Source organism: Sander vitreus, chromosome 11 (assembly GCF_031162955.1).
Source record: "Sander vitreus isolate 19-12246 chromosome 11, sanVit1, whole genome shotgun sequence".
Lineage (NCBI taxonomy): Eukaryota > Metazoa > Chordata > Actinopteri > Perciformes > Percidae > Sander > Sander vitreus.
The window spans coordinates 15,982,641-16,008,414 of record NC_135865.1 but is presented as its reverse complement, the minus strand read 5'-3'; the positions used below and the strand labels follow the sequence as shown (position 1 = coordinate 16,008,414).

At 40.3% G+C, this 25,774-nt stretch overlaps 1 protein-coding gene across 1 annotated transcript in view; it reads left to right on the top strand.

Annotated features, from left to right (window-relative positions):
- LOC144525253 (obg-like ATPase 1) overlaps positions 1-23,435 on the top strand; it is a 46,602-nt gene extending 23,167 nt beyond the window's left edge. The window contains exons 5-11 of the mRNA XM_078261906.1: positions 1,428-1,603; positions 5,204-5,284; positions 5,629-5,726; positions 16,573-16,713; positions 17,263-17,359; positions 20,904-21,026; positions 23,010-23,435. Of these exons, the coding sequence (XP_078118032.1) occupies positions 1,428-1,603; positions 5,204-5,284; positions 5,629-5,726; positions 16,573-16,713; positions 17,263-17,359; positions 20,904-21,026; positions 23,010-23,111 (818 nt within the window). The 3' untranslated portion in view covers positions 23,112-23,435. The remainder of the gene's footprint in view (positions 1-1,427; positions 1,604-5,203; positions 5,285-5,628; positions 5,727-16,572; positions 16,714-17,262; positions 17,360-20,903; positions 21,027-23,009) is intronic.
- The last annotated feature ends 2,339 nt before the right edge of the window (positions 23,436-25,774 follow it).

Genomic DNA, 25,774 nt, shown 5'->3' with positions numbered 1-25,774 from the left:
CTGTTGAATGCGATGGCATTCCCATAAGTGTAAAACCTGACGAGTTACTGTTAACTGAGTTACAAAACTTGTTAAGCCATATTTAAAATCCTATACAGTACTTGTATAAGTCTAGCATGGATCTTCTCCAGTGGTGGAACTGCTCAAGTAGTGTACTTGAGTAGTTATACATTCCGTGCTACTTCTTAAAAATCTTTTAGATAACACAAAACTACGCTTTCTGTTGTACTAAAAACAACCAACTCCTCTCAACTCCTCTCTCCCCATTCGCTATCCTGTCTTCCAGAAAGTCACCTTGATTTCAGAAGGAGACTTCACCATCTTTCCATAATGTAGTCAGACACTTCTAACAATCTGAGCCTGTCAGTTGCAAAAAAGCACTTTTAGTGGACGTACAGTACATTGACCGTGCACATTTGCCCTATAGCATTACATTACAGCCCGGTTAGCAGCGGCCAGTTTCAGCATTCTTGCTCATTACTGGACTAATTTTAAATATTTTTGTTCATATTAATCAATTAGACACAAATGCATGGGAAAATAGAGTCCAGATTAAAAAATACCGAAATGACCCTTTAAATAAAGGATCCAAATACTCCCTCCACCACTGAGGTGTTCTAAAATTGCAAAATGAGTGATCATTTTAAAAAACAAACTGTGCACCAACTGTATTCGTTGTAAATGAAAGAACATAGTGCGGTCCACAACAGTTGCCACTGGTAATGTTAAAGTCTGTCACTCTCATGTGACAGATGTACACCCATGTCCCCCTCCCTCCCTCCCTCACCCCCTCCCTCTCTGGAGTATCAGAAGGAGTCCTGAGAGCCGCTGCTGGCTAAATGGCCTGCTTCAGAGCCTCATTACCTAATCACCAGCACAGCCAAGACGCAAATGATTAGGGAAAGACTGTCGTCTGTTGTCTATGAATGTTGACATTTTTCTTTTAAATCGTACTCACTTTTGTTTATTTCTCATATTTTTGTTAACTTAATGGCTAATCGTGTGGTAGAATAATGCATGACTAGACACCCCTTACGTCATGCAGTTTGACACAAGCCTGTTTTGTTGCACTTAAAGCTAATTTTAGTGGAACTTACTTTGACATTGTAAGCTGGTTTCTTACAGTTCTGACACTTGCACACTTAAAGGAAAGATTCAGTATATTTTATTGTATTTGTTATGACTTTCCTGTGATTTCCACTATGCTTTTTCATGTGAATGTTCCCCATATTCTCTGCAAAAAGCTAGTGATTTTTTAGGCAAAATCTAATCACTGTTTCACATTCAATCTCAAGAAGTCAATTTCATTGATTCTGTGGCTCTGATTCTGTTGCTTGTTCTATATGTGTTTATGTAAGGCAGTGGTGTTGTTGTTGCTGCTGAAAAAAATTCTATACTGATGCTCTCTCTGTGTGTTTGTGCTGAAGGTGCTTTTGAGGATGAGGATATCATCCATGTTGAGGGGACAGTGGACCCAGTGAGGGATATGGAGATCATCCACGAGGAGCTGAGGCTAAAGGATGAGGAGATGATCGGCCCTATTATTGACAAGCTTGAGAAGACGGCCATTAGAGGCGGTGACAAGAAACTCAAACCAGAATATGTGAGTCAGTGTCCCAGCAGGCCCTCTGCTCCCCCTCACAACAAGGCACAAATAATAACCCTTCCACACGCATGGCCAACGAGAAAAAAAGTATGTTTTTTTAATCTCCCTCCAATAGGTCTCACCCCTCCCCCTGCCCCATTTTTTTCCCTTTCTTGGATTGAAAGTGATCAGGGGTCAGGGGTTTTCTGCTGTAGAAATCATTAATAGAGAGTTACTTATTCAGCTGCTGACCCTGGGTCACAGCACTGGGCTAATGAAAGTGTTTCCACACCGCTTTTTTCATCTTAAGTAATACTCAAATCATGGCACAGCTCTTGCTCATGCTTATACACCTACAGCAGCTCAGGAAAATGTATAAGGCCATACAGTGGGTGACACATATGCCAATACCTCGCTATGAATACCGTAAATGTTTAGAATATACTTGACAGAGGATTGCTCAGTTATATGCAGTGAGCTACAGGGCCAAATGCAGGGTAAGATCGGGGAAAAAAAATCCACATCCTGGATGTCAGATCAAAATGTATGTGGATGCACACTCTTTCAGATTATCATATTGTTAAGGTAATGAGGCTGAGTAGCCAACGTTAGCAACGATTTGGTTGTAAATGTCTCATGATGCCCCTCCAGCATTGGAGCAGAATAGGATGGGCTAGCATGCGAGGGGATCTGGCCTTTCACTTGAAGCGGCATGCCCAATTTCAGGCCCCGACACACCAAGGCTCTGACCACTCATTACACTAACGAGAGGGGCTTTTTCACCTGCTGCAGAGGCCCCATGTTTGGTTGGTTCCCCTCAGACTAAACCCCCCCTTTAACAGCCAACAGCACTTCCCCACACCCCTGTAGCCCCACAGACAGGAGCCATTCAGGCTAGGCAGGTGGCCGCTTACACACATAATTGCTAACAATTTTGGGCAATGAATAAAAATGATACATTACTTCAAATTACGTCAAAGGTTGTGCACACGTCGGCAAGTGAAATCTATAGAAGACCTCTTTAGATGGCAAAGAATGGTGCTTATCAAAGGCTGCAGCAAGCTTTTAGATGGGAGGGATTGTGTGATTGTCTCACAGGCTGTGCCTGGCGTTTGACATGCTCAGCTGTGCACAAACACATATACATGTTTATGTAAGCATCTATAGGCAGAACATATGTATCAAGACTACGTTTAAAAAAATTTACATTTAAAAGAAACAATAGTGCTTGTATTTTCTTCTGTAGAGCCACAACATGGTATTAAATAAAGGGGAATTCTGTGTAGATTTTGATTACTTCCCCAGATTTTCCTCTTTGCTGAGTATTTTGCAAGACATTTGAAATCAGATGTCATTTCCATTGTTGCACTCACTTTCCTATAAGCTCTACAGGTTTTTATGTGGCCTGAAATTCCATGAGCAACAACTGCTTTTATCTTGCTTGCAGTACATTTAAAGAATTATTTTACCATTTACATATCTGCTTATTGTTGAAGTAGTATACCTGATATGATTCAAGATGACACATTCACACTTATAGAGCTGGTTTAGTGGACACAATAGTATAATGTCCTAAAAGTTCTACATTCGTTTTTTTAAATATAATCTTTCACATTTTTATTCTGTCAGTGGAGGTGAAATAAAATTAGTGATTTGTTATATGAGAAAAACAATATTAAAATGATGTGAAATTCTGGAGTAAATATGATAAAACCACACAAATATCTATTTTGCATATAGTAGCTTCTTTCAGAGAAATGTAGGCAGTGTAGGGAATGTCCTGTATATTATTACTACTAAACAAGATATAAACACTACCTTACCATATCACTCTGAGAAAGAATTAATGTATATATTAGTATTTAATATGTGGTATAGTGTAATACCTTGTGCACAGGATAACGAATATTTGAATAGTTGAATATTTGTGGTTTGTGACACAAATGAAACATAAAGTGTTTTGAGGGCATCTTGCTTCTTTCTTCTATGTACTTCCTGCTGAAAGAAGACATTGGGGAAAGACAAAACACATACAGTAAGGGGATGATTAATATTGTAAACTAAAAAGAATATCTGTTAGCGAAAGGATTGCTGTTCTATCAGATACTAGGTGGAGAATTTACGGAGAAAAAAAACTGTGAAGGTTTTATTGGTTTGAGTTTTCATACTGCTGCAGCTCACAGCTGAATATATTAAGAAAATGTGATTTTGTAAGAAAATAAAATCAGAAATTTGGAATTTATTATAAAATAGTATATTGTGGTTCTCACTGAATATTCCATTGTGAATTTCAGCAAAACTGCAGCACAGGGCTTATATGTATGCGTTGTTATAAAGATTTAAATAATTTTTTCCGGTGCTGTGTTTACAAGAACAATGTTTCATTGCTTTTGTTCGTGTGAATCCTCAAAATCCCTATCCTTACAAAACAATAATAAGAAGCCGGCCCACCAGCGGCGCTTCATGGTGGCAGGCATATGTGTTTGACCCCTGTGGGACCTATATGCCTTTTATTAACACCTGCCTGTTAGAGGAGCGCTGCACGGCGGCTGCGAGCTGATGAGGGAAACCTGGAGCGGGTTCAGCCTGTGTCACTGGCCGTTTGCTGTTTCCATTTCACAGATGATTAATCTCTCTGTGAAGACTTGGGACGGCGCGGGCGGAGTGTATGCAGCTCTTCCTGCGCTCTATCCCGCTGGCTGCACTCTGGCTGCCTGACTAAAAGGCCTTTAGAATTCCTGTGGAGAGAGATGTGCAGAGAGTGAATGCAGCTGGCTGGGGGTCAGTGTGTGGAGCTTTTTCTGCCATTGTGTAATTGAGGCTCTGGCAGGATTTTTTTCCTCAGTTCTTTCAAAAGGGAGTGTGATTGTGAAGTGCTGCAAGGGTTTGGGGAGGGAAAAGGAGGTAGGGGAGTGTTGCAGGGGGTGGGGGAGTTTTTATACGAAGGGGGAGGTCAAGTTGACAGGAACAAAAAGAATGTGTTCCGCTAATTTCTTTGGGGCTGGATAAACAATAATAGGCTCAATTTCTTTATTACAAATTTTATAACTACCTCCCTCCCATTTTCCCACCCTTTTCCGCTTCCAGATCCTGTCAAGACCCAGTCTTGCCTGTGGTCTCAACCCACAAGTACCTCAGCAATGAATGTTGCATACATAGCTGGAAATGCTCAATATTTTCTCCAGAGGAAACAGTGAATGATTAGTTCTGTACCTCACTAGTGCTTATTCAGTATATAACTACATTCTGCAAAGTGCCTGAGGAAGGACCAATAATTTACACCTAACTAACCAAGTTCCAATTAGTTTCCAATTCAGTTTCCTCTCTCTTTTCTTTTCATTAAACAGTCCCGATGGAATATTGATGTTCAAAACTGCGACTTTAAGCGAGACACCCCAGAAGGCATTTTGTCATGATTTAAAGGAGGGAAGGGGGCCCTGTGCATGCCATCTCTGTCAAAGCCAGGCCACTCCTGCTTGAATGCGAGCACAGCCATTGTTCATTTTGGCATCAGGATGCCATGCATTTAGGAAATAATTACCCCATACCCTGCTGGGTTTATATTCTTTTTCATCTCCTTTAATGGCTTCTTGTTCATTCTCTTTAAACCCCAAACAGGACGTTATGTGCAAAATCAAGAGCTGGGTAATGGATAAAAAGAAACACGTCCGCTACTATCACGATTGGAATGACAAGGAGGTAAGCCTTTGATGTTACAGTCAAATTTATTAATGTGATTTATCTTGGTAATCTTTTCATTTGACCTAAAAGTACAACTGCTGTTTCCTCCTCTTTTTTTCCATTTGTGCAAATCACAAGTTAATATTATGCAGTCTTTTGTTGGTTGTATTTTGACATTACTTTTGTACAAGCTAATGACATCTGGCCGTGCTGATCTTAATTTAGAGGCTTTATAGTCACTCCCCACAGCGCCTATACACCAGACCCTAATTTGATTTGGCTTCACTCTGTCTGTGCTGTTTTCAAAGGCTACTTTGGAAAGTTTGGATTCTCAGTACTTGCCCTTTCTGTCTTTGTCACAGATCGAAGTGTTGAACAAATACTTGTTTTTGACATCCAAACCAATGATTTACCTCGTTAACCTCTCTGAGAAAGACTACATCAGGAAAAAGAACAAATGGTAAGTGCTTCGAAGAAAGGTGGGAGCCGACTCATTGCACTTATTAATCATCACCAAAGAGCTTTCCTTCTACTTATGTACAGAGTTACATTGATTTCTACTAACTTTGATTGAATCTGCATTTCAGCTATAAAACTTGTGTGTGCATGCGTCTGCGTATGCGTGTGCTAGAGTGTGAGAAGTGAGTGTGAGTTGGCCTCGCTGATCCACTGACTGCGGTCTCCTGCTGACAGAAACACTCGTATCTTTGTGAGAGGATCTGCCTGGAGGTGGCACTAAGTAAGCTCTAATACAACATCCAGCTCTGCAAACCCCAACCAGACTCTGCACTTCATTAAGCACATACAAGGACATACACATATATGGTCCCCATTTTCCATCCAAATTTGTCATATTTTTTTTAAAGGACTAAAAACAAACATTCAAAGCCAAACAAGGAATTAATATCATCTGGAGAGAGCCAATAAATCATAAGGATAACACTGGTGGAATATTATACTATGTAAAAATGTTTCGCTCCAAACATTTGGTTTTGTCTGTACATGTTGTTGCTCAAGTAGTTTTACCAGCATCACTTTACAGCCATACAATTCCCACACATCACAATAACAACTGAAGAAAAATGACATATGCACTTTTTACTTTGTACGTGCAAGAATATTAATAATGTGAACTTACTGAGGATGACCGTAAATGCACTAAATATACTTCTTCGTTGTTTTTTTTTCAGCTCTGTCAAAAACACTTTGTATAGTAATGTTGTCACAATGTGGCCACAGGGAGAGCATATCTAGAAGGTTGCTGTTAGACATCCATTATATCTGAATGGGCTACTTTTCCACACCACAACCATTTTGTCAATAACACTAACTTGTGGATTGCTATGGCACTTTTCCAATTGCCCTCTAGGCTTATGGTGTCAGTTTGTACAAAATTTGTTTTTAGTGCTTTGCTTGGCAGCGTTGTATTACAAGTGAAGTTGTTTACCTATGACTGTTTGTTAAAATGTTCCTGACATGAAATTATGAGTGTCAGACAGAAGGAGGGGGAAGAGAACTCATAAATCAAATGATTCATAGCATGTGGAACATCTGTCATCAGTAGTAGGAAGAGGTTTTTTTTTCATGTTGCGTGTGTGTGCCTTTTTTTTTAACTATGTCAAACGCAATAAATCTTCAGCATTTTAAGCAGCCAAACAGTAGTGCTCAGGTGTCCTGAGGGCGCCACGATGAACAATGCTGACATCAAAATGTTGATGTTTGACAAGTGATGAGTCACTTCCCTTGTCCAGAGAGGGGCTCACACCTGTATGGAGATGATTACAGGTAGATCTAGCTGGCTCTAATTGTACAATAAATGCTGCTCTCAGCCCTAATGGCAGCTAGTCTGCAGCAGAGACGCCAGACTGCCATTTGGCTGTCGCCATGCTCCCGTGTTTTTCCACCAGCACAGTTGAGATGATGATACGGTTAAGGACTATTCAAAGCAAACAGCAAGACAAACTGCAATCTCAGCTTTAATGTGTGGAGGAAAAGAGGGCGAATCCTTGAATGAGGCAAACAAGCCAATCTCATCCGTGTCTCTCAGGACATCCATTCAGGCCATTTCACAGGTTTTTTTCAAGTACTCTTTTATATTCTCAGTGTTTTGTTCAGTGCATGCTGCCACTCAGGCTTTATGTTTATGTTAATAATTTTAGCAGCATGCTCCACCGAACATTATTTTATGGGTTGAATGTATGTAAGTTAATTGATTTCATTATTACAGACACTTAATTGCAGGTACACAAAATTGATTATTGCAGTAATGCTTTGCTTTTTGTCTCACATGGTAGAATACAGTAGTTCTATCAAACTTTTTGAGCCTCTATAAACAGTCCAATGTTAACTAAGATCATCCTGTTTGGAGTGTGGGAACCACATACCAAGCTGCCCTTGTTTAGACAGGAATACACAGTATTAGCTTTAGCAAGGCATCATTAATGGAGGGATCAGACGAGGAGCAAGGCCTCCTTTCATCCCCAGGTTCTCTGCTGGAGACAGTACATCATTTACTGTTGAGAGGAGCACATGGCTCCAATCCTATACAGTGTATGTGTATGAGAATGCGTACATGTGCATGTTTGAAGTCTGTTTCAGAGGCGACTCCATGCTCATTTGGATGCTGGCGTAATTGCGGTGTGGAGATCAAAGGTTCGCTGGCCGAGTGATGTTCCAGAGGAGACTTTACCACACAACCCTCTCCTCTGTGCAGAGGGGGCCGCCTGCTGCTCACCGCGCCCCTCTCCCCTCAAACCATGCACTGCCCCCTGCACATCCCCGCTCGTAAAAAATGATTAAGGCCGCATTTGTCATGTGTTTATGACTGAGAGGCATTGCGTGATAGGGAATGGCATCTACAAGAGTCTATCAAGAGGCTTTCTCCTCTTTCCTCGGCGTCAGTGAGCTGCCTGGAAGACTTTTTCTCTGTGCCACATAGTTTGTGTGTTAGAGAGTCATTAGAGCACTGTTGATGATGTGGTGGCTGCAGCCTGCCCAGTGTTAGCGTGTTTTCACTTGTCAGTTAAGTTATTGTTTATTTTACAAGCTTGTGGTCTCGTCATCTTTATCAGTCTTTATTTCTTTTAATATGTTTGATATCAGATATTTATTCAATCCTCCTCAGAGAACTAAGAGCAGTCACATTTTGGAATGGTAAAAAAACACAGTTGAGAATAATCCAGATATGCTGTGATGTGTTTCTTTCTTGTCATTTCTTTTTCTATTTTTTTTCCTTATTCTTTTGGACAATGTGCATTAAAGTAAATTGGTGCCTCTTAAGTAGATGAGTTGACCTTTAAAGAAACCAGCCAGCGTGACCTGTCTGTGAGTGCCTCTGCCGTGTGGGTTCTCCTGGTGAGTGTAAGAACTGCAGGGTACCATTGCTTGGAGCTTTTATTAAGAGTGTGTGTGTGTGTGTGTGTGTGTGTGTGCGCGTGTGTGTGTGTGCGTGTGTGTGTGTGTGTGTGTGTGTGTGTGTGTGTGTGTGCGCGTGTGTGTGTGTGCGTGTGTGTGTTTCTTTCTTTAGTCTGTATAGATGTTCCTTGAGTCTTATTATTGCACTCCTTTTTACGTATTGAATACTTCATCTCTTTGAACATTATTTGTGTGTGTCTTACATTAGGTACCTCTGTCTTTATGTTTGGGAAACCACAACTGAAATAGTTACATGCCACAGCTGCTCTTCCAGTCAGCCTTTTTAATTATCTTTTTCTTTCCTGCCACAAAGGCATAGATTGATCTTTCATAATTAATTCCCCACATATTTGTCTGACATGGTGTAATTCAGAAAATCACATGCCATGCGTGTACTCTCAGCCATTTCAGACTATGATGTTGAAAAGACAGCTTGTGTCTGGACAACAATCAGTGTGTCTCGCCACTTCAGGAGACTTGTGATCAACAAGTCCTTGTCCGGTTTGATCTCTGGAAAAAGGCTTGGTTCATGTTAAGGTGTTGTTAAGCAAGACCCTGTCTCAAGCCCGGTCTACTTTACTCATAGGTTAGAAGATACAGTTGGCAATACATATTCTGTATTTTTCCTTATTGTCAAGAAATCTCATGAGAAAAGACCCTAACCCAACATTTTGTCTTTAGTGCTCCATTTTTAAAAATATGAATTTTTTTCATGTATGCTCTTACGTGGAGCTGCCTTGTGTTCTTTTGTTTTGCATATTCTGATTGCTGTGTGATGATATTTATCCATTTTCATCCCTTCCCTCCTTTAAAACCAATAATGAAAAACCAAACTATTATAAAGTATTGCCTGTGTAGCCAAAGCCTGCTGCGTCTTATTCCTCTGTGCCATAGAGCTCCACTATTAAAAACACTTTGATGAGCCACACCGTTGCACTGAGTGACATGTTCCTTTGTTACAATGAACATCGAACACTCTAGTTTATTTTGGATCAATCCCACATTCACTGTCGTAAATACTCACTAGCAGACAAAATGTGTAGCCTATCAATGAATACATACAACAACAAATGCACTGTGTACTCTTGCTTGAGTTATGGTTGCTAAAAACTACAGTGCCCAGCCATTTCAGGAAATCATTAAGCATATTTAAAGAATCAAACTATATATTTGTGATCCGTTTTCATAGGGATTTTTGACAATAAGAAAAATATGGAATAACATCAGCGTAATCCTAAACCTCTGGTGAAGTCTCACTGCAGTGACTAATGCAGTGAAAACACAAGCTGACATCTTTGGTGCTATAATAAAAAGGAGAAGAAAATGCCTTTGCTGAGTCTGATACTCTAGTTGGCCTGTAGGAGGAGCTTTTTTTTTTTAAGATTATTTTTTTGGGCTTTTCTGCTTTTAATGGATAGGACAGCTAGTTGAGAAAGGGGGAAGATATGCAGGAAATCGTCACAGGTCGGATTTGAACCCTGGACCTCTGCAGCGAGGCATAAATCTCTATGTTTATGTGCACCTGCTCTACCCACTGAGCCAACCCGGCCACACTGTAGGAGGCGCTTTGACAATTAAAGTAAAGGAAGCCCTGACAGCATGTCAGTTGTCTTGAGAGCTCATACAGTACCTATTTCCCCCTCAAGCCTTCTCCAAACAGATCATGTAAATCCTTCATCTGCTCAGCTTTAGTGTTGCCTTGTATTTTGTTATATGCATTTTTTTGGTTTTGAAGAAGCCAAGTAATAACTTAAAAATGCATTTTCTTTTTTGTGTGATCATTTTTGACAAACAGCCAGCCATTTGTGAGTACCCGTCAAGATTCAGAGACCGAAGAAAAACTGAGATGGGGGGGGGAGACTATTATGATTCACTGGAAGCCACTCCATGAAAGCTGTCTCTGCAGTCGACTTCAGCTACTCCAAACCATAATTCCCATAAACACAACTGAAACTTTATTGAGTGCAAAACCACTGACTCCATACAAGTTTTTAGGAACTACTATCTGGGGAGTTAGAGTTCCTTTTTCAAAGCTGTGAGGGAGATACACAATCACTTGCTCCTTTTTTTATTTTTGTGCACAATCCATTTATCGTGTGGGATCCTGAAAAACACTTTCCCATGGTAAGATGTGTACCCTACTACCCACAGTCAGTCCTAATGGATGCCTTTAGCTAGCTTTCAATGGGAGAAAACAACAGGAGAGGCTATATAGTAAAACTATAACAGATGGTGCTAATAAAGTCCTGTTGGTCCAGTTTGCCTGGTTATTGACTGTCCCTAGTCCAGGTAATGAAAGGACACTGTTGACATGTCAGCCCGTTGTCTTTGTTGTGTCCTGGTGGGGATGACACAGCGCTGTTGTTGTAGCTAATGAGACAGACCCTAAACTTAAGACTAAAAGAGACATTTACTGTTCTTGTTTGTTCTTTAACGACCCTGCAAGAAATCAGTTTGCTCTCCAAAATGCAATAGCGATTGTCACTTTCCCCTCATTTATCATGCCTAAGCCAAGTACGCTAATGCTGAGTGAATCTCCTGCAGTTCGTGTACTGTATGTAGACACCTCTGTAGCAGTACAACATGTACGCTTTCTTCTGAAGGCGCCCTGGGAATTGTTTTCCTGCAAAGCCAATGTTTGGCATTGCAGACATAAAAAGAAATGTCTGTGAGTTTCAAGTCTGTCTAATGATACATTTTGATAGCTTTGGCTTTGTTGAGCTGTGCTTTTTATTATCATTGTGATAAGGTTAAGCCTGAACACACATCCCACAGTGAGTTGCCTGCGGTCTCGGCAGCTCTAATGAGACAAATAAATGAATTTAGTGTTGCCACATACAGCTCCTAAATGCTTATTATCAGGATTATTGTTGAAATGTTATGAATGGGGGAGGAAAAAAATATGTGGGATTGGAAGGGGACATGATTGGCTGATGTTACATATGCCCTTGATTACCTTCCTTCTGCTTTTATTCTAATAAGTGGCATTCTTTGTACTCCCTAGGACAGCTAGACAGTCTGACACACGATGAGAATAAATATTGCATGTGGTAGACATTAAGCTGTCATCCTGGGGGAAAAAAAGAGATGGAGAAATCCGTGTGGTGTTCTTCGGCGCTACACTTTGCCTGCTCTTGTCACGATTGTCACATCTTGATGACTCCCCCCACTCTACCCCAGCCCCCTTATTTTCTCTCGCCCAGTCAACTGCTGTGAATGACAGCATGGATACCCCATATAGAGAATTATTTTGGGTGATTTTGAATGTACTCCTTTGGGTTACTGTTTGAATTTCAAATGTTTGCCTTTTTGTCACCCCCCTCTCACAAATACCCTTAAACAAGGCCATAGCTTTGATAATGTGTTCTCAACAACCATCGTAAACTAGGGGAGATGGGTTTTTAGAGTTTTATCTATCATGTGCAAACATTTAAAGTCACAAGTCTTGTCTTTAAAAAATTTAATGGGTGTAGTTATCAAAGAAAAAGTTCTTCAAAAAAGCTTGTTACCAGCACAGCCTCGAGGTTTGTTTAAGATATGATGTGAGATGATGCTCTTAATTAAGGCTGCTCCCATTGTGCCTGCGCTGGGTTCTGTTTCCTCCAGCCTGTGTGATTGCTTTGAAGGCTGAAAGAAGTTCACAATATTGGAGATTTTGTGTGTGTGTGTGTGTGTGTGTGTGTGTGTGTGTGTGTGTGTGTGTGTGTGTGTGTGTGTGTGTGTGTGTGTGTGTGTGTGTGTGTGTGTGTGTGTGTGTGTGAGAGATCTCCTTCTCAGAGACTGATGTGTAATGCCTTTCAATCCAGCCATGGCCATAGGGAGCAGAGAGCGTCTGCACTCTTGTTGCTCAGGAGCTCACCGCTGGGAGGATGAAAAGCTTCCCACAGAGCCCCCAACTTCCAAGCCTCAAAAGCCACCATGAGCTCATACCTCTCATATCTGTCTCCCTTCACAGAGGAAGGAAAAAGGAGGCGGTTTGTATGCGCTGTGTTGCGCAGCATCCTAACTCTCTAGGATGCTCGTCCCTGCAACTGGGGACCAGCAAAACAGAAAGGACCCCAGGTTTATGACTTGATGAGTCTGTGCCTGGCATATAAGCCAGCAGAAGCCAGTAACACATATGGCTGGTTGGGGCGGCCCCAGCGCCCTTTGCCTTGGTACTGTGTGCAGCTGAGGTGCCATTGCAGTAACTGGGCACACCTGGCCAGTGTTCTTAAATTATCTAAACCTGCCTGCCCAGACGCCTGTCGCTGATCCCTTCATCACTCACCAGGTTGGGTGTGTCAGTGATGAAGCTGTGGTGAATGCAGGTAGTGGATTATTCTCTAGTTCCGTCAGCATTCAATTGCATTTGAAAGGAGCACTCAAACTGGAGGTGATGGCCCACCTTTTATAGGCTTACCTGGCTAAGCACTGCTAATAAAGCCAACCTGTATGAATGTATGTCAGACACAGGTCCAAGTCATTGTCTCAGGTAGCTGCCCCTGTACTTTAGAAACTCCCATTGTTTTCCCCTCCAGAGCCTTTTAAGCAGATCAAAGCTGTGACAAAGCACAGGGAAGCCCCAGGCATGGAGAAACACAGGAATTATTCCCCCCTTAGGATTCCCACACAAAAAGACAAATAGACTAGCCCCAGAGGGTGGCCCCCTGCGGGACATCTCCATTCAGAGCCAGCCTGTTGTGGAAGCTCCAATTGTTTTTGTTTTTTTACCTTCATTTTACATTGTGCTTTAAATTGGATGTATTGTAAATACAACATGCATCAAATCTTAAGCTTAGAACAAATATGGCATATTTATCTAGGTGTAAGATAGTATATAGTGCCTTGTTTTTTATCAGTTAACATAAACAAACAAAAAAATGTTTTAGATTTGCAAAAGTTTGATTAGAGAACTATTTTTCTCTTTGAATCGAGAGCAGCAGGAAGAGCACAAACATGGCTTGTTCCTTAGCTTTGTTTGAGCCTTCAAGCTGGTGAATGATTAGCAGAAATAATGTCCCTGTCACCCTTAATCACATTAAAACGTGGTTAACATTTAATTTTTCCCACTTGATATGCAAAAATTTCCACTTGGTTTGCAGCAAAGGCCATTGGAATTCCATTATAAAAAGAATAAAAATTTCAGGCATCATTTGTTCAGAGAGGGATATCAAGACCAGAAAGTGCTGAATCTTTCTATTAGCGAGCAGTGAGAGATGGCACTCAGTGCTGGTTCATAATGGGAGACTGACAAGACACACACACACACACACACACACACACACACACACACACACACACACACACACACACACAATCTCGCTCACTGGAATTCTTTTTCTTTTTGTAGCTTAGACTTGTAAAACCCTTCTAAATGTTTTACATGAACAAATATATTATTTATATTATGGAAGTTCACAAATCCACATAGAGTATTTCCAATTTTCAAACATGAGGATGCTGCATTAAAAAGTCAATTTTCAAGAGAGGAGATACTGATACTATGCCATTGTGCGGATTTAACTGTTAACAGTCCTTGATGTATAGAAAACATGATTCTTGTCAACACTTTGATTTTCTCTGAAATACAGATTTACATGAAGACCTTTATGATTTAGAATTTCTTGAATGCCTGAAAGATAAAAAAAAAAAAAAAACAACATCTGCAGCATGTTTTACATAAACATTTCCAAATTTACACATTCACATACAATTTCACACAAATAATTGGAAAGAACATAAATACAAATTGCAAAGTGGCATCAGTAGACAGCGGTGAAGTTGACAGAATCGGTTTTGGGAGCCATGTTGACGGAGCATCAAAGCTCTTAATTGACACTACGTTGTTTCTGGAATTGAGGGAAGGGGGAGTTTCATGTTCTTGTGGCAAGGTGTTTGTCTGGTCCTGTGTCACTCAGTGCAAGGACCCAGAGACCCCCATGCTCATTTGCAGCTCACGTTCTCTGTCTCGCCTTCGCATTATTAAAATCACCCCTCAGCCTTCTACCAAGAGCCTTTTTGTTACTTGGCTGGCTTGGCTCAGCTCTGTCAAGTCTTCACCAATTACAGTCTCAGGTACAATGGTCTATTCAAAGGATCACAGCCCTTGACTGGTGTGGAGAGAGTGATTTGTGAATCATTATTCAGCCGCCTGTAGAGTACGCAATACCTGAGGAATGCAAATAACGTGCCACCAAATAGACAGCTGTGCTGCTAAAAGTGACAAACTACAGCTGTTATTATCTCAGATTGTATTTTTTTCCCCTATTGGAGCGCCCGCCATCTCCTTTATCAGCTTTTTTGGCTTTGACTAAATGTGTTTTATTTTTCTGTTTTTTATTGGTGAGACATTGGCGACTACCTTATTGCAGTGGCAGTCAAATGTCAGCTCCACATGGAAATATTAGGTTACTGCTCTTAATAGATGTGCATCTGAACAGACAAAGTAGCATATGAGGCATTTCGAATTTACCCTGTAGTGTTATTCTAGCTTGTCCAATCAAAGCAAAAACTGGGCTCTCCCTGTCATATATTGTATATTGATACTCATTGGGGCAGTGATATGGTGCTGTAGGTGATAAAGCAGTGACATTGTTATTGGAATAGATGTGGTATTGAGGTGGTCGGTCCCTCCCAGTCTTTGATTCTTATGGGCTTTAAACAGGAAACTAGCATTACAGATAATGACAGGGACCCCTTAGAATCAATCCAGCCTAGGAGCTCTGTCAGGGCCGCCGTGTGAAAATGGATTTCTGTGATGCTGTTTTTGGAGACCTGTCCAATCCCAGCCTTAGAGCTTGTGGTTCTAATCTCATAATTGCCCTAACCCCCTTGTATTGTCCTGACTGAGAGTTACCATTAAGTGTGAGGATATCTTTGTCCTGCAATGTCAGGTGTCCTGCTGCACTGGAAGACAATAAGAAAGAAAACACTCAGGTGGTAAAGAGAATGACAAAGGCATTTATGAGTAAGGAGACACTTAACGGTTATTTTTTTCTTCTCCTTCATGGCATTATGGTACATGTTTAGCTGGGGTGAATAAACTGTTTGTCTGTTATAGTAAATATTAAGCAAAAGCTATGAACTGGATGGAAAGTTACTAGTACATGTACTCAATTACAGTACTTAAGTACAATTCTGAGGTATTAGAATTTCCATTTTGTTCTACTTGATATTTCTACTCCATAAGTTTCAGAGGGAAATGTTGTACTTTTTACTGCAATACATTTATTTTACAGCTACAGTTACTTTGCAGATTATTTTTCATACAAAAGATATGATCAGCTTCTAAAACATGAGGCATGGTCCTCTTACAATTAGTTAAGTATTGTCTTACAATACTTAATTTGTAATGAAATCCTTTTAATCTTATTCATTAATACAAATCAACTTTTTTTCAAGTATTTTCTCAAATCATGTTTCATTTTTCACATTTCCAGTCCATTTCTTTACCACATACAAAATCATCTTTGTGGATCTATGCCCTTTCGTATAAGCACATGTCAAGTGAAAATGTTTAGTTGAAAACTTTTATGAAAACAAAGTCAAAATCCTTATAAGATATGTCACCTTTGGGGCGCCTGGGTAGCTCACCTGGTGGCGCCTATATGTGGAGGTTCGCTCCTCGACGTGGCGGCCGCGGGTTCGGCTCTGACCTGCGGCCCTTTGCTGCATGTCATTCCCCCTCTCTCTCCCCTTTCAAGTCTAAGCTGTTCTATACAAATAAGGGCCTAAAATGCCCAAAAAATAATCTTAAAAAAAGAAAAAGAAATGCCACCTTTGGACTGCAGTCTCCTGCAAACACTCGTTTGTTCAGCTGCTCTCATGAATATGAATATACCAGCAGATAACAAATACTTTCATGTTAATCAAGTCCTCCAACTGGTTTTGTGGCTGCTGATTTTTACCAGGTTGGTGAAAATCAAGGAGTGGGTGGACAGTCATGACCCTGGAGCCATGGTCATCCCCTTCAGCAGCGCCCTGGAGAGCCAGCTACAGGACAAGAGTGAAGAGGAGAGGCAGCAGCACTGCACAGAGCACAAGACGCAGAGGTTAATTAGCATTCAGTCTCCCCACACTTTATTATCAGCTGTGTCCTCCATGCACTCCTTTAATTGCATGTGCTGATAGAATAATAAATGGCAGAGTAATTACCATTATAAAGCAAAGGATTCCTCTTCTTACTGAACAACTCAGTCAAAGGGTTTTCCTCTAAATTAAGTTTTTAACTGTCATCTGTCATCTGTAGGTATAATTATAACTTGGGCATTTTGGGTGTATTGTTCTCGTGTGAAAACCTCTATGGAGAGAAAAATTGTGACAGCAGATGTTTTTTTTTTTCTCTTGGTGCAGAACGAGGCATCGGGTTGAATTCTTAAAATTTCTAAATGAGTCTACAAGCTTTCTAATTAATCAAAGAAACCATTGGAGAGTTGAATGTCTTATGTGAAACAAAGTGACCCATCTTATTCATTAATGAGTATATATTGAAATGAATGGGGCCTTGCCACTGAAGTGAACTTTGTCTCGGCATCAGTGACAATAAATAATACTTAAACAGTTCAGACCCCTCGATTTAAACTGAAATTTCTTTCCACCAGCGCCCTGAGCAAAATCATCAAGGCAGGCTACGCAGCCCTGCTGCTGGAGTACTTCTTCACTGCTGGACCAGATGAGGTCCGTGCATGGACCATTCGGGTAAGAGTCTGCTGCCTGCTGTACACACACACACACACACACACACACACACACACACACACACACACACACACACAGTGTCCCACGTTCCACCCTGCTGGCACCCTCACTGATATCACACACTTTCAACTTTGTCATGGTTGTGCTTTAGCTAGTCATTACAGGCCAAGGATAACTTCAATTACTGGTGAGCTGCTGAACAGTGAAAGTGGGGGCTACATTGATTGAGGAGGGCAACAATTGATTTTGCCCATTACGTCCATGAGAATGTTTCCATCCTGTGCAGATCTGCCTGCCCTCCTCCTGCCGCTGGAGATAAGGAGCCTGTGCATTGTGCCTGCCTAATCTGTGTGACGGAGGTTGTCTGTGCCAAAATTGATGCCGCTTTTCATTCGACTGTTTGTGGGCCTTGCAGGGGGCTCCTCCTCCCTGTGTGTTTCAGTTTACTGAGCCCGGCCGGCCAAGAGCTTTGTGCAACGGGATCACAGGATTTACATCAATACAGATGTTGGCTTTGCATGCTGGTACTGTGTAAAGAAATATGTTTTTTTTCTTGAGAAAAAAGAGGGATAGAGGGCAGATATAATATGGTATTTCACTGGTCAGGAGTTACACATTATAGGTTAATGTAGGCATTAAAAAACACTTTTTGAAACTTTTTGAAAACTAAAGATTTGGGTTGTATCCTGTCGTACGTAATCATCCATTTGAAATCAAACTTTTCACTTTTTACTTTCAATCCCATAATCATAACTTGGATGACCATTTTCAAAAAACATTGCAATTTTCCACAATGACATCTATTCAAAGAACTTCTTGCCAAGCAGATCATTAAGGTTTTATTTCCTGACTGTGAACTACTTCAGCTTTCACATTTGAATAGCAAATAATCAGGAAATTCTCCAGGTTGTGTCTGTGCAATTTCTTTGTTGAATAGGCTGCTACAAACTACGTTTATTTAGAAGCAGCAATGAGAGAAAAGCAGTGGGTTATCGTTGCAGATACTGCTTTTAAATTCTCTAAAATTGACATTACGTTTTAACTTACAGGGCAAGAGAAGCTGTTTTTGTGTTGGGCATCATATATCTTCGACAGGACACAACCGTTTTTACAAGATGTTTAAAAAGCCAATAGATCTTTTTGAGCTCTCTACCTGTTTTCTTGTTATTCTCTTCAAAAGTAAAGAACTTTTAAGAACAAGCATCCGGTTTATTATAAACTAGATAATCACCACCAAATCAAACATTTTACTGTAGACAATTTCATTTCATTTTCCTGAAGTGCAAAATAGATTGATGTATAAAGGCGCCCCACCTCTGAGGTAAACACGGCGGGACAACACTAGCTGGAATATGAGCTCTGAGTCTGAACACCAACTATAGATCCAGGGATTTGATACTAAAACAAAGCACAAGGCAAAAATAAATTTGTTTCACTATAAATCCCTTTTGACATGTGTTAAACTTCATTTCCAGCTATTATATCGTAAGACATTTCCAGTATTTTGGTGTTGGAAGGTCAAAATATGAATAACAGATCTCTATGTTGCCAAACTGCCAAACTGTGTTTATGTTTCAGGTTTAGAGTCAATATGTAGTGACAATATAGGAATTCATCACATCATCTGATATTTTGGTGTTATGTTGCAAAACGTAACAAAATACAGACTCATTAACCCATACTGTGTTTTCTTTTTTAAAGATTATTTCAGGGTGTTGTTTTTATGACTTTGTTTACGAAGAAGAGAAACAGGAAGTTAAAAAAGTGAGAGAAACAAACCCCTTCTGGTCAGATATGAACACAGGACATCAAAGTTATACAGTATTAGCCTCAGATCTCCTGCCAACAGGACGCCCCATGCTGAAAAATATTCATATTTTGATCAGAAATGCAAATTGTATTTCTGTGCAGCAAATTGTCTGTATTCTTTTGCCACTGACTGGATCAGATAATTATTTAGTGCTGTACTTCACATGAATATGAAACTTCAATGTAAGAAACAACACCCTTCAAATAGACTAATTTGATTATTATTTGAATTATATGAATATTAAATGTAATGTTGCAAATTATATGAAACAGGTCCACGCAAGTTTGTTAACAGAAACCATTTGGTAAATGTTTTTAAGATGGCTTCTCAGACTGTACAGGCCAGAGGGGAAGGTGAGCTCACTTCCTTTTTCTTTTCTTTTTTTACACAGGACACATTACATTTTAGTCAGGTGACATCACCGGGTTTATGCACACACTCGTCTCAGCATGACTGATGTCCTCGCTATTTACAAAAAAGTCGTGAAACACTTCAAAGGCATCCTCAAAAACACGCTTGTCCTCGTCGACATAACTGATTACAGCCAGCCTTGATTGTGTTTGAGGGGCATTTAGTCAGGTAAGCATCAGTGAGTAACTATATTAAGCCAATACATCTTGCATTGTAAAAACTACACTCAGTAATGTCGTGTTCCTAAGTCCTTTAACATGCTTTATTAGGCAGCCTCGAGGTGACCATTATCTATCAGCCTGCTCTGCATAGCTCTTAACTAGGACAATGTGGATCTCTTGTAATGCTCCATATGAAGAAAAAAAAATCCCTCCCTTAATCTATTTTTCTCCAGATAGACAAACCTTGATGCTGATTAATGGTAGTTAAACTCACAAGCACTCCGTCAATGAGATTGCAAAGAGATGGTAATGTATTAGAGTCATTAAATACGCATCATTCTTTTGGCATGAAATATGTTGACCCCAACCTGATTATATACATAATTAAAACTGTTCAACAGTTCCTGAGCACAGAGCTGCAGAGCAGAGAGAGAGAGAGCGAGCAGGTCGACAGGCAGGAGTCATAATGATACACAGCAGCCACGTCACTTATTTGGGTCATTTGTCATTTCCGCCTTGCATTATTTCAGTGCATATAAATTGCACATTTTATCAGTCACCATTTGTGTGTCTTATAGAGTTTTAAAGAGTCTTCAAGGTACAAAGAATTTATAAAGCTATTAAATTGTTATTTGGTGTTTTGTGAATTGACATCTGAAATAGCTTTAGGGGCACCTCTAAATTAATGTTTTGGAGATAAAATCATCATTCAAAGACATTTTTACATTATTGAAGGTTTGAAATGAATTTCAGTGACCAAACTCTGCTGTGCCAAAATAGTAAGGCCTAAAGCAATGAGGCCTATACCACCCTGGCCTCTCACTGCAACACTGGGTCTTCTTGCTATCATGACCAGAGAGCCGAGCAGCGACCCACAATGAGGCAAGATTGCTTGGACAGAAATCAATACCACCACGGAATGGGAATCAGAAGGCATTGATAGCAGTGCTGGGTCCTTATCGGTATCCAGACTGCCCTAGCAGGGCACAGCCGAGTGGAAAGCTGTCCAGAAATCAGGACCGAGGCAAGAATACCCCGACTGAAAACACCTCCGAGTGATGCTCACAACGCTATCACCCTATCAAACACCATGTCGCTCGCATGCTGTAATCCATCTTCTCCAAACAATTCATTTGTCCTCTCTTTTCCTTCCTCGTGACAGAAAGGAACTAAGGCTCCACAGGCTGCGGGGAAGATCCACACCGACTTTGAGAAGGGCTTCATTATGGCGGAAGTAATGAAATTCCAGGATTTTAAAGAGGAAGGCAGTGAGAGCGCTGTCAAGGTGAGCAGTCAGGGTGCCAGAGGAGATGAGGGGAAGTCTCCTGTGATCAGTGGAGCTGACAGTCACCACACAGCTCCTACTGAAAACTGCTCTTCACCTTTACTCAGGGGAAGAAATTACTGCACACACTCCAGCACCACTCCTGACAAGCCGACTGATTCTGGCTCTAAACACTGCCATTCTGCTCCAGCTGTGCATATCTTTATCACAATGTGTCTTAACTGGCTGATGGCAGCTCTTGCTCGTGGCTCAGCACAGTCGCTCAGAGGTAGCACTTCGTCACCTCACCAGGCATTTATCAGATCTATAGAGTGCGCTGTTAGCTTAGAGCTCTCTGTTGCCAAATCCCCAATCCACTGTAGGCATGTGACAGTGATATAAAGCGGCAAGTTAAATAAAGTGTGAAATTCCTCAAATAAGGTCTGTTTCATGGATGGGTAGCACAGAAATGTAACATGCATATCTTATTTTCATGATGGCCAGTGTTTGTTTTTCACCTTTTAACTGTAGTGTGGGTTGTTGTCAAATGTAATAACTTAAAAGAATTTGTAAAGACAATAACTGGGCACCAACTACAGCAAGTACTTTGCAAAATGCTTCTCCTTTCTACTACAAATGTTTTAGGTTTGGCATTCATTTTGTTTTTTTTTGGCAAACTGCAATTGAAGGTACATAGTTAATAATTCTTTAATCAACGCTGTAGGATGCCTTTTATATCAAAGATGCTCTTTTTTATACTTTAATTTATGTACAGACAACAAATTGAATCCTCAGTTAATTAAATGAAAGCAGAAGTGACTTAAACCTCGCTATGTGTGACATTTGTGTGACAGCAGCAGTAAGCCATGATGTTACTGTCCCACTATTGCATCATCAACTCCATGTGCCCATTTACAGACTCAACTAATGTAATTATGGTGACACACAGGACGTGCAGGGACCAGTGTGGAAAGGAAGCACTATGAAAACATTTAAATCTCTTTATTATTCAAGCCTTTTTAATAAGTATTTAGAATTTAATGCAGCAGCAGTGTATTGTCCACACCCATCGTAAGCTGCAAACAGAGGGTGAAACGTGTGAGTCTCTGGGGAGTTCCACCATTGTTATCCAAGGTTGAGATCTGAGTGTCAGGTCCTTACTGCATGCTCTCTTACTAATCCCTTTTTGGGCCTCATAAGAACATGGAGCGTTTCTGACTGTGACATTAAAGTCTGTCCTATTTAATGCCAGTTGTGGGAATAGGCTGTCTGAATAGGGCCAGTGTATGGGGATATCACATTATTAGTAATCATATCTGCTTAAGCCAAGCTTGCTGCTCCAGATGGCTGCTTTCAAGTGCAAATGAACCAGTTAGACGTGTCTGGTTTAATACATACTCAGGAATCACAAATAGCCATTGATTTTTTTTTCTGTCTCCCTCTCCATCCAGTGTTTCTGGTGGTATTGAGCTTGGATTAAATGGTCTCCTGAGCCTTTAAAGGGACATTGATTTATCTAATTAATTGTGCGCTGTGCAGAACCAGAATGCATAAACCTGTCTGTATTAGCACTTCAAGTCAATTATTTTTGAGTTTGCCGGGAAGGAGAACAAACACTTACTGTATACAAAAGAAATGTTAGAACTTATTTTGTTTCCTTGAGAAGTTTGATAGTGCTGTAATCAAAGACTTATTAACATTTTGTGCTCGTGCACATGAAACTGAAATGGGCAGAAGAATTATTTACCTAGTGGGAATCAGGCACCCCTTGAAGAAAACATGGGTGTGTGTGTGTGTGTGTGCGTGTGTGCGTGTGTGCGTGCGTGCGTGCGTGCGTGCGTACGAGCGAGCGAGAGAGAGAGAGTGCGAGAATATGACATTTGCAATTGGAGTAAAGTAAAGTATTTGTAGGTGATAAAATAGATTGGATACTGAACTATTATTTCCAATTATTATTCACAATGTGCTCTATTGTTAATTAGTGTTTTCTTTGTTATTTTACAGGCGGCAGGGAAATACAGACAACAGGGGAGAAACTACGTTGTTGAAGATGGAGACATCATTTTTTTCAAGTTTAACGCACCAAATGCACCAAAGAAAAAGTGACACAAGAACAATCTGTTTGTTTATGTAACTGACTTGTGTTTGTTACCCCCTTTTTCTCTTTGGCCTGATACCCACTGCCACACTCACTTTCTGTAGGATCAAATCCCCCCTCTGATCCAAAGCACAGGTTCAGTAAACTCTGACAGCTTTGCTATTTAAGATCAGGATCGGCCCCCACTTCAAATCGTAGCAGCATTTGAAGGAGCATATTACTCTCCAGATACCTCATTAATCTCCATCACGGGTGCCAGCACTGACACAGCTGACAGCGGGGACAATGCCACCTGCTCTTCTCCCCCTTCTGCAGATAATGCATGTTTTACAGTAGCCCAGATGTCTACACTCAATAAAACATTTGACAAAACCAGCCTGTGTGTGTTTTGGGATGTCTGTATTGAGTGGGAAGCTGCATGGGGATGGTGATAGTGGTCCTGCCGACCACTGATTAGAGAATTAAAAGACACAGCTGACACTGACTGTAGCATAGAGGGGACAATTATAATTAAATCTGTTAAGTGATGCTGATTTTAGAAGGGCACATGCAGGTGTTTCGGCCAAAAGAACTGGTCAGTTTAAATGATTATTTGTAAAGTGATTGAGGTAACCTTTCATTTTCAATTTCCATTTAATTTATGATTGATGAATAGGTGTGTCCTCTCTTTAGCTGTCCCTGCAATACTCCGCTACAATCCTCAAATATTGACAAAAATAGCATCCTTGTTATGTTTACAGTTTTTTTTCCTGTCCCTGAACAATGAAGGCAAATACACACCTATGAATAGATAAAAGAAATATTCAGTCAAACCGAATTTTCCACAAAAAGTACACATTTTATAATATTCTGTATAGTATGAAAATAGAAGGTGACACAATCCACAACCAGAAAACGATTCCTGTTGTCTGAAGTAGTGTTTTTCTCGCCCCTATACTTTGTGTGTAAGTGTTTGTGAAGCGTTTATGCTGATGGAATTGTATGGCTGCAGCCGCAGTGCTCCAAAGTAAGATTGTATTCTCTGTGGGAGTCCGAACAAAGAGCTGTAGATCAGCAGTGCTTTGGTGAATATCGTGTAACCATTAAGACTGCAGAGAACAAAATGGCCTTTTGATGGGAACAAAAAGATTGAATAAAAATGGTCATTTCACAGAGATAGTATTGCATATCCAAGTTTTAGAAAGGAACCGTGTCTCTGCTAGCACTACAAAGAACAGTGTTTGTCATGGAAATAAGGTGGATTATAGTCTTTAAGGTTTGAGATCAGTGGCAAAATATAGGATAGTGTTTATTGTGATGGATGACAACGCGTATGAAATAACAATAAGCGTACTTTGCTTGGTAACTTTAGCATTAACCACTGATTTTAATCACTTTATTATGATATTTCATGGAGCAGACCAAGAAAGTCACTGCTACTAACATTTACAGCTCTCATATACTTATATCTTCTATACAACAGGCTGTTTTTGGCTCACTGTTTTCTAAGTGAAACCATACAGATCCTCTGGAGAGCACAATAAGGGCTTGAGACAAAACTGTTTTTGCATTCCTCTCGGGGTGGTGGTGGTGTTGGCCAACCTAAACCCCACATAGAAGATTATTCATCTTCTGTAGTTTTGAGGCCCAGGGATTGATGAGTTGTTCCCAGTGGTCTGGGTCGTGGACTATTTTGTTTTTCATAAAGTGATAATAAATCTTCTCAGAGCGAGTAATAAAGCTATTTCGAATCATGCAGATGTTGTATAGGAACAAACACCATAACAAAGTCTCTTGTTCTATACGTCCTCAACTATTTCAGGGTTGGATACTAAGAATTTTGCTGTCACAGGAGAGGCAAGAATTAATGAATTATAAAGTCATTCAGTGTCCTTTCTGTCCTGACACCATGGAACACATTTCAAAGTATTCACGTAAACATAAGCACCAGTTAATGTGTATGCAAGTATTCATAAACATTATCAGGTGACGTAGGTGGATTGTTAAAGCAGTCTAACTGGTCTAACCTCTAAATAATAAAAACAAGTCCAGAAATGTGACAGATTCTCTGTTGGTACAAATGTTCTGTCAGCACCATTAATCAAGCGGTGCCACTCTGCCCCGAGGCAAACCACAGTGGCATCAAACCAAGAAGGGCACAGAATGGAAAGCTCACTTTCAAACACACACACCCAGGAAAACCGACCACGGCCAGCTGTTGTAAATCACGTGCACACCAAAGACCTTTGAAGAATTTAAAAAAGGAATGTATGAGTTATTACAAATAAACATATAAATAACAACACCATTTTTCAGAGCAGTTACAATGCACAAGGGATTGTGTTGGGAAATTCAATGGGTATTGTAAAGGCATTGTATCATATCATTACAGAGAGGAGATTATCTCTATTTTGGATGACAATAAAAGTGTTGCCATGTTGTAATTATTGCTATTGTAGGACTCCTCAGTCTGACACATGTACTATATACTAACAGCCATGAAATCAATATAGAATCAGAATTTGACTAAAATAACACTTTTATTATGTTCATTTATGAGTTTATGCAACAATTTCCTCTCATCTGTGTTGTACTGAAACAAGGTTTTTTGATTTATTACCATCTCTGTCAGAGTGATAAAACATTGCCAGTATAATGTTGAGAGAAAAGAACGCCATAAACAGCTTAGTTT